The sequence below is a fragment of the Sarcophilus harrisii genome, chromosome 4, assembly GCF_902635505.1.
Source record: "Sarcophilus harrisii chromosome 4, mSarHar1.11, whole genome shotgun sequence".
NCBI classification, from domain to species: domain Eukaryota; kingdom Metazoa; phylum Chordata; class Mammalia; order Dasyuromorphia; family Dasyuridae; genus Sarcophilus; species Sarcophilus harrisii.
This window is the reverse complement of record NC_045429.1, coordinates 432,166,260-432,179,584: the sequence shown is the minus strand read 5'-3', so window position 1 is coordinate 432,179,584 and position 13,325 is coordinate 432,166,260. Positions and strand designations below refer to the sequence as shown.

The window sequence follows — 13,325 nt, the reverse complement described above, 5'->3', positions numbered from 1 at the left end:
AACTCACTAATGGGATCTAACGAAAGTTAACACAAAGGAGGCAACTGGAATTACCTTTGCAAAGGCATCTCGGCCATAGCAGGCTTCCTGTTCAGTGTGCTGCTTGTCGATGATATCGCGTCCTGTTGCCACAGTCCGGTAAAGCAGGGCTTTCTCAACCATATCAGACTTAGTAGAGAGCAATTCGGCGATGATGGAGACAACTTTGCCATTTTCAATCAGAGTTACATCACCATCCATTATAAATTTTAAATTACCCTGTGGGAGAACAGTATGCACAAGAGACAACTGACATTGTTTTGGGAACTGATCTATAATTTTTAAATTTTAAACTTAATTGATTGTTTATGGCATTTATTTATTTATTTATTTTTGGTCTATATATTTTTGTTCAGTCACTTTGCAGTCATGTCTGATCCCATTTGGAATTTTCTTGGCAAAGATACTGCAATAGTTTGCTATTCCCTTTTCCAACTCATTTTACAGATGAGGTACTGGGGCAAACAGGGTTAAATGACTTGGTCACACAACTATTAAGTCTCTGAGGCCATATTAACTCAAGAAGATGAGCCTTCCTCACTCCAGCACTCTATCCATTGTATCACCTAGTTGCCTTATCTAGATATAGGATATTCTTACATATAAAAATATCATGTTCCGGTCCACTTAGCCCCCAATTTGATTTCGGTTCTTCCAGATTACAGACCCAGTGACTCATTATATATAGTGTCACTACATATATATACACACATATAGTGACACTATATATATATATATATATATATATATATATATATAAAACACGTCATATATATTATATTAGTGACACTATATATGTACACATATAATGGCACTATATTATATGTCATACATAGTGATAAAATATGTTATATACACACATATATGTACATGTATGTGTGTGTATATATATAGAGAGAGAGAAAGAGAGAGACAGAGAAAATCAGAGAGACAGATAGAGAGAGACAGAGAGAATGAGAGAGACAGAGAAACAGAGAGAGAGATTCAGAGAGAGAGACAGAGAGACAGAGAGAGAGAGAAAGAGGAAGCTGCTAGGAGTTCAAATATAGTCACTAGTTATATACCTAGGCAAGTCATTTAACCTCTGTTCGCCCTAATCCACTGGTGAAGGAAAGGGCAAACCACTCCAGTATCTTTGCCAAGAAAAGCGCATGGACAGCACTGGTGTGTCGTGCTCCATGGGGTTACAAAGAGCCAACTAGGACTGAACAATAACTCCCCTATTTTCTTCCTTGTCATCACATTGTAATTTTCAGTGTAACCACTAGATGGCAGGATGAATCAGGCATGGAGACCAAGCTAACCAGTGATGATGGGAAACAGTTAAAGCAGGGATGGAGCTTAGGCACTGGGTATAGGAAGGAGCGAGGATGCTTGGAGAAAGGCAGAAGAGAACTGATGCCTAATGAGGTTTTTCACTGACAATGCAACATTATGCACAATCGAACACTTTAATCAGCTAAAGATACGACAGTATAAAAGTTTTCTGGATGCCACATAAAGCCATAATGAAGGTGTGGCCATATTACCTTAAAAATGTGAATGGAAGGGAAAGATACATCCAACTCTGGAAGCAACTGACTATATTCAAAGGCTTTGTTACAAGTAAAACTCTGTTTTGCATTTAGAAAGTATGTGGATTGTCATCGCATAGCAACATTGTAAGGAATAAAAAGCTCCTAATTTTATGTTATCAAAAAAAGAACTGCTCAAAATCATGAGGGAATACATACCACTTAGAACTTACAATCTAATCAAGTTTGAAAAAAGTCACATCTTTCTTATTTTCATCTTCCCCAGAATTATCATAGTACAAAAGCATGTGAATTTTAGCATAGTATAAAATCATGTGAAATTATCAAATTTTAAAAAAGGCTTTATAAAAATCATGGCTTCTAATCTTTAGGCCCGGGGAAAGTTACAAAAAAAAAGTTACAGAATGTATTTTGTTGTGGAAATTTTAATGGAAACAACACTGCTGTGGAGAAGACAACAGGCACTTTATTTCTTCAAAAATCTGACAAAGTCAATTTTTCCAAGTCAAATTACTTTGGATTTCTATCCAGTACAGCTAAGATTTCTCAACATGTTGCATGGTGGGAACATGCTGGGGGAAGTGTCCTACTCACCAAATGGAGTATAGTAGCCAGAATTTTATAAACGGTTTGAATCTCCTCCGGTTTGAAGCCAATCACTTTCATGGCTTCTGCTACACCTTTGAAATCTGCAGCATCATTGATGGAAGACTAAGAACAAAAACCCAAGGCACAAGTCAGGCAGGTTTGTAATTCAAGGATCCGAAACACCCTGGACATGAACCTGAATCCAAAGCTCATCCCATGTCTTAGCCCTGTGAGGTAAATGATGGGAGGGGTAGATGTCTACCTCAATGGAGAGAAGACTCAGAAAATCAGATAGAGATGAAAAGGAATAGGAATTAACTTGAAGAGAAGGCTACAGGTTGACTTGATTGCAGGCTTGCAGTTCTTCATAGTTTTTATAAAACAGAAGCACATGTGCTTAATGTAAGAGATATTTCAAATGGGTGAAGAAAGAAACTACTGATCAACTTAGTGATCAAACAGTATAATAGGTTAAGAAAAAAGTTATAGGATCTCTTTCCAAGGAGGTTTTTAAAAATCAAATAGGCATCTATTTGATCAAGCATCTCTCTTGAATGGTTTATGGCAGTGGTTCTCAAACTTTTGTCTTCAGTATCTTTATCCTATTAAAAATTATTGAGGATCTCTCCAAAGCACTTTTGTTTATCTGGATTAGATTTATAGACATTTACCATATTGGAAATAAAAACTATTTTTGAATTTGTAGACCTTCTAAAAGGATTTCAGAGATCCCCAGGATTCTCTAACCATACTTTGAGAACCACTGGTTTATGCATTCTTCAGCATGAAGTTTGGAGGCTGGACCAAAGAATATTTTAACTTAGTTTCTCTTCTAAAACAATCTCAATCGGTAAAATCTCACCTTTAGCTGAGCTCCTCCACGGATATAGTTATAAGACGAGAGGCCCTTCTGGAGATGTAAAGAACGCAGCAACTGCTCAGAACTCCCTTGAAGCAACTGGCAAAGATTTAAATGCAAATGAATATCAAAAACTAAAATGAAGCTGGAGACAAGCAGGTCACTGGTTTGGTGCTGTTTTTCCTTGCAGTTATTTCTTGGACTTCACGCATTCTAGGTAATACGGGCAATCTTGCAATTCTGTCTTGATGGCTGAGTCCAAATTCACCTACATCATTTCTAGCTGACCTCAGAACATGGTTCACATCCAGCCTAGTCATCTGCCCTTCTGCTGATCCCCTTCTCCCTACATGGCACAGTCCCTTGTAGATCAGATTTCTATGGAATGTAATCTTTTCCCTAGGGGAATTCTAGTTTTCATTTTTGGAACCCTCTACTGGGCCTGATCTGTTGACTGGTGAGTGAGTGAATCCAAACTTGATTAACCTACTATATATAGCTGCTTTAGTCATCTCATTTAGCCATTCATTCAGGACATCTTGCCATTTATCTATATCTATAATATTTCCTCACTTCCTACCTCTGCTCAGAGAAAAGGAATTGAATCAGTCAGTCAATCAGTCAACAAATATTTAAATATTAAGCACTTATTATGGACCTGGCACTGAGCTAAGTGATGAGGATGCAAAAAGAAAAAAACAAAACAAAAACATCATGATCTGTGCCCTCAGGAAGCTTTCACTTGAAAAGTTCCTACCACTGCTCACTCAAATCCTGAATGTCACCTACTGGAAACATCCTCCCATCCCATCCCTGCCCTTTGATGGGCTGATTCCTCCCAGAAACTCCATGAGAGAGGAGGACAGCCAGCTCTTCGTTCCTCTTCAGATCTTCTCTACCACTCTTTTGGGTCAAGCATCTTCAAACTCTCCCGCTCCTGGCTTTTTTCAGTTCCCCTTTATGAGCTATTTTCCCTATTAGAATGTAAGCTCCTTGAGGGTAGGGCCTGTCTTTCTGCTTCTATTTGTATTTGCAGCACTTGGTACCTGCCTGGCTCACAGAAAGTTCTTAATAAATGACTGCTGAAAAATAACTGTATGGATATGTATACATATATTGTATTTAACATATTTAACATGTATGGGACTACCTGCCATCTAGGGGAGGGGGTGGGGGAAAGGAGGGGAAAAGTTTTGCAAGGGTCAATGCTGAGAAATTACCCATGCATATATCTTGTAAATAAAAAGCTATAATAATTTTTTTAAATCCTTAATTTGAAAAAGAAATAAATGATGACTGATTTAGTTGATTATTCATCTGGGTTTTTTTTTTCAATAGTCATTCCAAATATCATATAATGCATTGTTATAGATAATCACTTGCCTCTATATAGACTGTCCTGCTCTAAAAGAGGAACTAATTCTTCTCAACACTACAGTGATCCAAGGCAATTCCAATAGACTTGGGATGGAAATTGACATCCCCACAGAAAAAGACTACGGAGGCTGAATGTGGATCTAAACACATTATTTCCACCTTTTATTTTTCTTTCTTGTGGTTTTTCCCTTTTGTTCTGATTTTTTTTCACAACATGAATCATATGGAAATGTTAAAATAATTATACATGTATAACAACCTACATCAGATTACTTGCTATCTTGGATGGAAGGGATGGAAGGAGAAAAAAGTTTTGGAATTCAAAATCTTACAAAAATAAATGTTGAAAACTATCTTTACATATAATAAAAAATACTATTAAGTAAAAAAATTATAAAAGAGCTAATTTTATCTATATCTATACATATGCACATATACTTCTATATACATTCACACAGATATATACATTTATATCTGTGTGAATGTATATGAAAATGTATATGAAATACAAAATGTCCATCTCAAGCAAATGGATCTAAGTACCATAAAACTGTCAGCTATTGCTGCTGCTGTTGTTATTAGGGCTGGCAGGTGGCACAGTGGATTAAGGCTCAGGGCCTAGAGTCAGGGAGATCCAAGTTCAAGTTTGACCTCAGATATTTCTTAGCTGTATGACTTTGGGCTAGTCACTGTACATTTGTCTGCCTCAGTTTCCTTATTTGTAAAATGGGGATGATACAGTACCTGGCTGCCAGGGCTATTGCAAGGATCAAATGAGATAATACCTGTAAAATGCTTAGCATAGTGCCAGGCATATAGTAACTGCTATATAAATATTATTATTGTTGTTGTTATTCTTGGAAAGAAAAAATTATATTGTTCTTTCTATGAAGAACTTACATTTTATGCTCTGTGAGAAGCTTTTCCCAGGTCTTCTCAACTAATTAATACTTTCCCCTTTCAGATTTTCTTCATTTACCTCATACATATCTTATATATCTCCCTCATTAGAATGTATACTCCTTGAGGGCAGGGGCTGATTTTTATTTTGTTATTTTACTTTTGACCTTTTTTTGTATCCTTAACACTTAGCACAGTGCTGGGCACTATACCAGGTACTTTAAAAAATATTTCTTTAATGATAAGATGTACATAATGATACTTTATTTAAAGAAAAATATTTTTATATAGACATCATAGACATCTATAGAACTACTAGAGTTTTACTAATTTAATCGCTGCTTCTAGATGCTTCAATTACTGTGACTGCTGTCTCTCCCAACAGCAGTAACTAGTCATTTTATGAATTACAAATTTAAATATGCTAAATTGTCTGTTTTATAAATTCTCTAATAATAAAATTCTTGAGTTTCCAGGAAACAGAATCTGTAAGCCCTTTATTTTATATTACAATGAAAATCATTGCATTTACCCTTCAAGTCTTTAAATTATATTGGTTGTACTGCTCATGGCAATGAGATATGTAATGTTTATCCATGTGGAGCAATGCCTCTGGTTAAATACTCACAAGGTTACCTCCTCAGCTCTGGGGAAGCAGGAAAGAACATATTTTTTTTCTTACATAACAAAATAAACAATTACCTATTTGTTCAACAAGGAAAAACTAACCTGGTAGAAGGAATGAAAGCTTCTTTCTCCGGGCTGCTGCACAATCACTCGAGACTAAGAAAAACACACATATTCTCAGAAATGTCAAAATGGTTATTTTCCGAGTGTCAACTTCTAGTAGGACAGAGGATGAAAAAAAAAAAAAAACATTGCTCTGAAAATCCTATTTGTGTTACTGTCAAATACCCACAAGGCTTTCTTGTGAATTATCCATTTGAGATTTGATCCTTCCTTAGGATAAGTAGTAATCTGATCAATTTCTCACTACTTAAGGCAGAGGACCCTAAACTTTAGGGGATGCAAAACTACTGTGTTCCTTACCCGAAGTCTTAAGATTATCTTAGAAAATGGGATAAGAAGGGCACTTACAGGCCTTAAGTGGAAAGAGATCTTATCCAGGCACGGCTCACAGGTAATACTACCACATGCCCATCCCCACACCCTGTATTTCAAGTAACATTTCAAGTCGCTGGCCTAGAATCAAGCTATTATCTACAAATGATCTGAATGGATCAAAATGAAAACATAATTTTTGAAAGAAGTGATGACCAGAATATGGCTTTAAACAAACGTTTCTTCAGAAGGATTTTCTATTTTTATTGCATATATAAGGCCAATTGGAGAAGCTAGGAAACCCTTTGGAAAATAGGATGATAATACTCAGCCTTTTATGTCCTTCTCAAGGGATTCTGATAATGCAGCTGTGCCCCATCTGGCAGAGATTCAATCTAGACAAAATGGCGATTATGCTACTATGGAGTGAAGCAGGAAACTTCTAAGGGAATGTGCTGGGGGATCATTTTCCACCCCAATCTGAAAGAAGACATCAGGAATGCTAGGACCTTACCTTCCTATTCCTTGTCACTTTTATTTCACAGCATAATTCAATGCAGTCAGATAGGTCTATAAAGTGTTATTTGATCTATAAAATCAGGATATTAGAGTATATGATTTTCAGGCTGAATGATATCTTTTTTTCCTGGTAATCAAGACTGACTTAGCTACTCTGGCTAACAATTTTCCCCAAAGGGAGGACATGCACAGTCTTTTGAAAATTTGGCCTTACAGTCACATGGATGGAGTAGGATAAAACATATTTGCAATTTTTATTAAATACAAAACAATGTCAGGACTAAGATTTTTTTTTCAATAAGTCTACAGCAAACAACAGTGAGTAAATGGAAAGCAGGCAAAGAAAATAATAAGGTTGTAAAAGTATTAAATAAAAACATGGGAAATGGTGGTTTGCAATCATTAGAAAGATTATGACATTTTTGCATATAACCTCTCAATGTGATCACTTGCACCTTACCCAAAATGCAGGTCACAAGTCTGAAAGCATGAAGAATAAGCGGAAAAGAAAACATTTATCTCTGTAACATATCAGCATCTTCAAACTTGATATTATACAACAAAAAGCTAATTTTAAAAATGCAGGAGAGAAAAGAGTCTTCTGCCATGAAGGAAAGCATTAACTAGAGGGAAGAAAAGGAAGGAAAGAAGATAGTATAAGAAACTACTTTTAAGCAGTAAAAGAAACATATTATGTTGGGAAAATGACATTAGTGGAGATTAAACATGAATTTGAAGTAACATTGCTGTCAGAAATTTGGTACATTTTTACCTTTTCTAGTAAGTAATTATTTATGTGTCCTCCTATGGGATCCCCTTTGAAATCAAAGTTGATATCCATATACTTTCCAAACCTGCTGGAGTTGTCATTACGGTTGGTTTTGGCATTTCCAAAGGCCTCCAGTACACAATTGGATTTCAGTAACATATTCTTCACCCTTTAGCATGCAGGAATGAAAGGACATAGCGATAGCTTAGATATGTGTTTATTTAAAAAAAACAAAAACCAAAAAAAACTAGACACTGGCTCTTAAAAAACTCTGTTGGTTCAGTCTTTTCGGTTGTGTCTGATTCTTTGTGATCCCATTTGGGTCTTTTTTCTTTGGCAGATATTTCCTTCTCCAGTTAATCTCCCAGATGAGGAAATTGAGGCAAACGGAGTAAGGTGACTTGCCCAGGATCACACAGCTATTAGGTGTCTAAGACCAGAGTTGAACTCAGGAAGATGAATCTTCCTGATTCCTGGTTTGACATTCTATCCACTGAGAATAATAGCCTAGAAAAGAAGTGATGTGGTGTGCCATTCAGACCCAACTCTGTGTGTATATGTGTGCGTGTCTGGTTATTAATTAATTGCTAATTAAATTCACTGACTTCCAAATTTGTGTTAATTTTACTCCCCTAAATAAAATCCTTCCTCAAAGGGCAAAGATTTGCTACTATTGGGGATATTCAAAAGAATATTCTAAAAATCTCTACAGGGAATTAAAAAAAAATATTCTGAGTATTAGCTGCATGTAGGAATGTCTATAGCCTCCCAAGATAGCTAATTGGAAAGGAAAGCTTAAGTGGAAATTTTCATGTTTATTTACCCCCAAAATGAGTGGCTTTCTTCCAATGAACTCTTCTGATGATGATGTCCAAAAGACACAGAAAAGAGCCTGGGGTCTCAAAGGCTATGTTAACATATCTCAGACTCCATCAGCTCCTTCCAAGCCGTAAAAGCTTTGAGGACCTTTCCAGCAATAAACTGTATGTCTGTCATCTCAGGATCAGCCATGCTAAGTTTGGGGAAGTGCATTACAAGTTGGCAGGGTAGTGGAATGAATAGAGTCGGTACATCTGGATTGCTTTGCCTCTGACATATACTGTCTTAGAGATTTCAGGAAAGTTGTTTAAGCTTAAAATGCCCACTTTGCAGATGAGGAAAACAGAAATCCAGAGAAGTTTGGAAACTTGATTCAGAACCCACAGTTAAATAATAGACCAAAGATATGAACATAGGAATAGAAGATACCGCCCAATAAGACTGAAGTGGCTTGGTTGTCAACAGATATTTATTGAATGACTGAACAAAATTTAAAGATATAAGGTTAGACCAAAAAATATAGGCGTATGATTGCTTGAAAAGTGAAAGACCATGTGTGCTTGGTACTAATGTGCTGATTATAGCCTTACCTTTCAACCTCTGCTCTCTGGCTGGGATTCGTGATGGCAGCAATATACTGCATTATATATTTGCTGGCTTCAGTTTTCCCAGCACCGCTTTCACCTAAAATAAACCCATAAACATGAATTATACAATACATAATCATTCAAGCTCAAAGCAGTAACTAAAATATTATAAATATATATATATATATTTTTTTAAACACTGTAACATTATCATTGATCACTTAAGATGACTGCCTTTCTCACTCATACTTAGGTGGGCTTTGAAATATTTTATTCCTTTGATATAATGTTTGATTTCCTATAGTTTTGGAAAGAATAAGTCATTATAAAAATACAAAATTAAGATTTATAAGGTGCTTTTGGTTTAAAAAAATAAAAGATCTGAAATAAGCTTTTTAGTTTGAAAGATGGTTAACTCTGGCTGCTAATCAGGTGGAATAGAAACATTTTGAGGATTGAAAAGCCATTCACTGTTAAGATCACTAGCTTAAAAGAGAATTTTAAACAGAAGGGAAGGAGGGAGGGAAGGAAGAAAGAAGAAAGGGAAGGAAGGAAAGAGGAAGGGAAGGAAGGAAGAAGAAAGGGAAGGAAGGAAAGAGGAAGGGAGGAAGAAGGGAGGGAAAAAAAGAAGAGGGAGAAAATGTGATTCTTTTAGACAATAAAGGGGAAGAATAACATTCAGTAGTTTCAGTAAAGAAAGAGTTGGGATGTTAGGGAGTTATAAGTAGGAATATGTAATAAAAAAAATACTGCATTAGGAATCTGAAGATGTGGGACCTGATTTGGGCACACTGACCTTCTGACCTTGGAGAAGATCATATATTCTTTCTAAGCTTTAGTTTCCTCAAAATCAGGATAATAATAACTGCCCTACCTTCTTTCCACGGTTGTCTTGACAACCAAATGAGATAACAGATGTGAAACCACTTTTAAAAGCATGAAATGCTCCATCGATATATAGTGTTATTACTATTAAAGGCAACTTTCAGTTTGTAGAAGATTCATAGGTATCCAATGAATATAGAAATCCCAGAGTGTTGTACTGCACCCAAAGGAACAACTGTTCCAAATACAAAATGCCTACTTTTGCCTACTTTTGATTCAAAGCTTCCCTTTTCAACATATGTACGTATGTATGTGTGTATATATATTCTCAATTCTTTAATTACATCTGTGTACAAAGCCTCTAGTAAATGGAGACCTCCCTTTTTAGTACCATATAGCTTCAGAACACAGGCATCCCCTGCTTGATGGTGCTATAAACAAAAATATATTGTCAGATGAAATGATGTGATGGGAAACAAGTCATAGAAACCATATTATAAAACAATGACTACTTAAGCAATATTGGACTGGAATAGTGTGACTTTATGGTAAGAGTTGGTTATAATATTGTGGTTCATCCTTCCATTTCCCAAGAGGATCAAAGATATCACAGTTGATGAGTGACACATGAATTATTTTTAAGCAAGGCAGAGTTGCACAAAGTCGACAGCCTCCCTTTTCCAGCGGCAGGACAGAAGTCCAGGTGATTGGGGATGACCCAGGATTCAGGGGATGACCTTGGCATTTTTGCTGGCTGACCAATCCTAAGCACACTACAGAACCTGTTCTAGCCACCTTCATGGCCACTGGAACACACTGTTCTCATTTGCCCCTCCTGCCAGGGGAAGTCTTCACATGACATCTCCCTACCTCAGCAAGAGGTCTGGGGCTTGTTGGTTACCCTCGACTTGATTTACCCTATTTGCCTAGACATTTTTGCCAGGATGTAGCCACTGTGGAGGATGAAACTTCTTGGAGCCACAAGTAAGAGTTGGGAGAAAGGTGGACACCAAAGGCAACCTGAAAAAGCTCAGCAAGTCTTCATATCAAAGATTCTAGTCACCCCTGACACTATTATAACGTATTGATGACATTATTGCAAGATACTGTTTGTCAGGGAAGCCTTATGGCATATATTCATACATTGCTAACCAGTATGTCTCCACTTCCTACAAGGGAAGGCCAATAACTCCCCATTTTTAGCTTATCTCCCAACAAAGAAAAACATATCCATTCACAAAAAAAGGGAGTTAGTTCTGCTGTTATAATTACTGAAAATTTCTAATGGTAATCCTGGAATAAGAAGGGTTTCCTATCTGAGGCTATGAACATAAAAGAAAGGAAACCTTGGACACAATGAAGGCAGGAAAAGTAGAAAGACATCAGTAAGTTGCTGGGGAAAATCTTAGTTTAACAGAAAAATCCATACTTGTATAACCTTACCTCAATATGACCATTTCTTGACTTCTCTCATCACATATACGAAACTGGTGATTTTTATTATTTTTTACATGATAGATGGAAGTTAGAAGGTCAAAAGTTAGGAGAAGAGAGGAAGAAAAAGAATAGGATAAAAATGTTATGATGGGTAAGTCCCATTAAGGTAGTTAGACTTCCAGGTTTTGTTGGGATAGTCCATTTTAATGACTTACATGACACAAGTATCCTAGAAAGTGACCTGGGCTTAGATAGATTTCCCTGGGGCTTTTATCTGGATACAAATTGTGATAGATTTATTAAACTTATCACATCAAAACCTTAAGCTGGAATAGGGTAATTCACAAATGGTTCACAGAATAAAGAATGTTGGGTCCTGAGGAAAGGAATCTCTTTTTAGTTTTTAGTTTAATCGCTTTGCTTTAAGAAAGTACAGGCTTTGCATCTAATATTTTTCTCTTTATATAGCTATATCTAATATTTCTGATAAACAAACATATATAACTAAGAGTAATTTCCCAATAGATATATGGTCAGAGGATATGAACAAATGGTTCTAAAAAGACAAAATATCAATAATCATGGGAGATTGCTTCAAATTGCTCATAATTAGACAAATGCAAATCAAAATAACTCTGAGATTTTACCTCATACTCAAAAAATAAGCTTTATTGTTAAATGACAGGCAAACTAACATACTGTTGGTATAATTGTGAATTTGTCTACCTATTCTGAAAAGCAACTTGGAATTAGGCTTAAAAGAAGTGACTGAAATGTCAATACTCTTGTATTGCAAATATATTTTCTAAGCATATGTCACAAAGAGATCAAGGACAGAAAGAAGGGATCTATATAGACCAAAATATTGAAGCATTACTTTTTGTGAAATCAAAAAGTGGAAAACAAAATGGAAAGTTAGAAATTGAGGAATGACTGAACAAATGTTTACATATCAATATAATAGGTTATTAATGTGCTGTAAGAAAAGACTTAAGTGAAGAAGAACTCAGAGAGGCAGGGGACTAAAATGTGTTGATTGTGAGTGAAGCAAGGAACACCAGGAAAGTAATACACACAATTACAATAATATAAATGGAAAGAATAAAAAACTGAAGTTAAAAAAAACCATGTAATAATAATAACCAAACTTGGATTCAGGAGAAGAGGTAAGAAAATTATCTTTGTCCCATTCATTGCAAAAGTTAGAGATGATGGGCACAGAACCAACCCAATCAATTGATCAGTCAATAAGCATTTATTAACCACCTGCTATTCATTCAGTATTTTGGTAGATGCTATAGATGCTATGGATACAAAGATAGAAATGAAATGGTTTCCGGGCTCAAGACAAGACTATATGTAGCATATATGTAGAATAAATGCAAGATAATTTGAGGAGAAAAGAAATTAGTAACTGTGAGGCTAGAAGGGACCTTATATGGGAATTATCACTCAAGCTGAGTTTTGAAGAAGCCTACTGATTCTACGTGAGGTGAGTGCTGGTTCAAAGGCTGAAACAGCAGGAAGGCTAGTTTAGTTGATTCAGAGTGTTTAAGGAGAATAGTATGTGATAAGAAATGAAGTCTCAAGTCAGTCTGTAACATGCTTTATACCAAATAGAGGAACTTGTACTGGATACTAAAGTAAGGCAGAGTCAGTGGAATTTAGCAGGGAAGTCAGTGACATGATCAGAATTGTGCTTTAGGAAAATCACCTTGGTACCTGGGGGAAAATGGGTTAGGGGAAAAATTTAGAGGCAGAGAGACACACTGGGAGAGTATTGCAATCAAACAAGTGAGATGTGATAAGAGTCTGAACTAAGATCTTAATGTAAGTAGAGATATGAGAATAGATTTTGAAAAAAAATATTATGGAGTAGAGTCAACAAGATTTGGTAACTATTTCTCCTTTACTATCAAGGTCACCATTATCTTTCTAATCATCAGATTTGTAGACAAGGAATCATCCTCCACTAGTCATTCTTTCTTATCTCACATTATCTAATCAGT

The 13,325-nt window shown here is 36.0% G+C and overlaps 1 protein-coding gene across 1 annotated transcript in view; it reads right to left on the bottom strand.

The window, feature by feature from the left end:
* MYO1D (myosin ID) overlaps window positions 1-13,325 on the bottom strand; it is a 376,233-nt gene that overhangs the window by 242,759 nt on the left and 120,149 nt on the right. The window contains exons 3-8 of the mRNA XM_031967606.1: window positions 9,058-9,151; window positions 7,652-7,817; window positions 6,028-6,081; window positions 3,025-3,120; window positions 2,169-2,285; window positions 55-258 (exon numbers count right to left, since the gene is read on the bottom strand). Of these exons, the coding sequence (XP_031823466.1) occupies window positions 55-258; window positions 2,169-2,285; window positions 3,025-3,120; window positions 6,028-6,081; window positions 7,652-7,817; window positions 9,058-9,151 (731 nt within the window). The remainder of the gene's footprint in view (window positions 1-54; window positions 259-2,168; window positions 2,286-3,024; window positions 3,121-6,027; window positions 6,082-7,651; window positions 7,818-9,057; window positions 9,152-13,325) is intronic.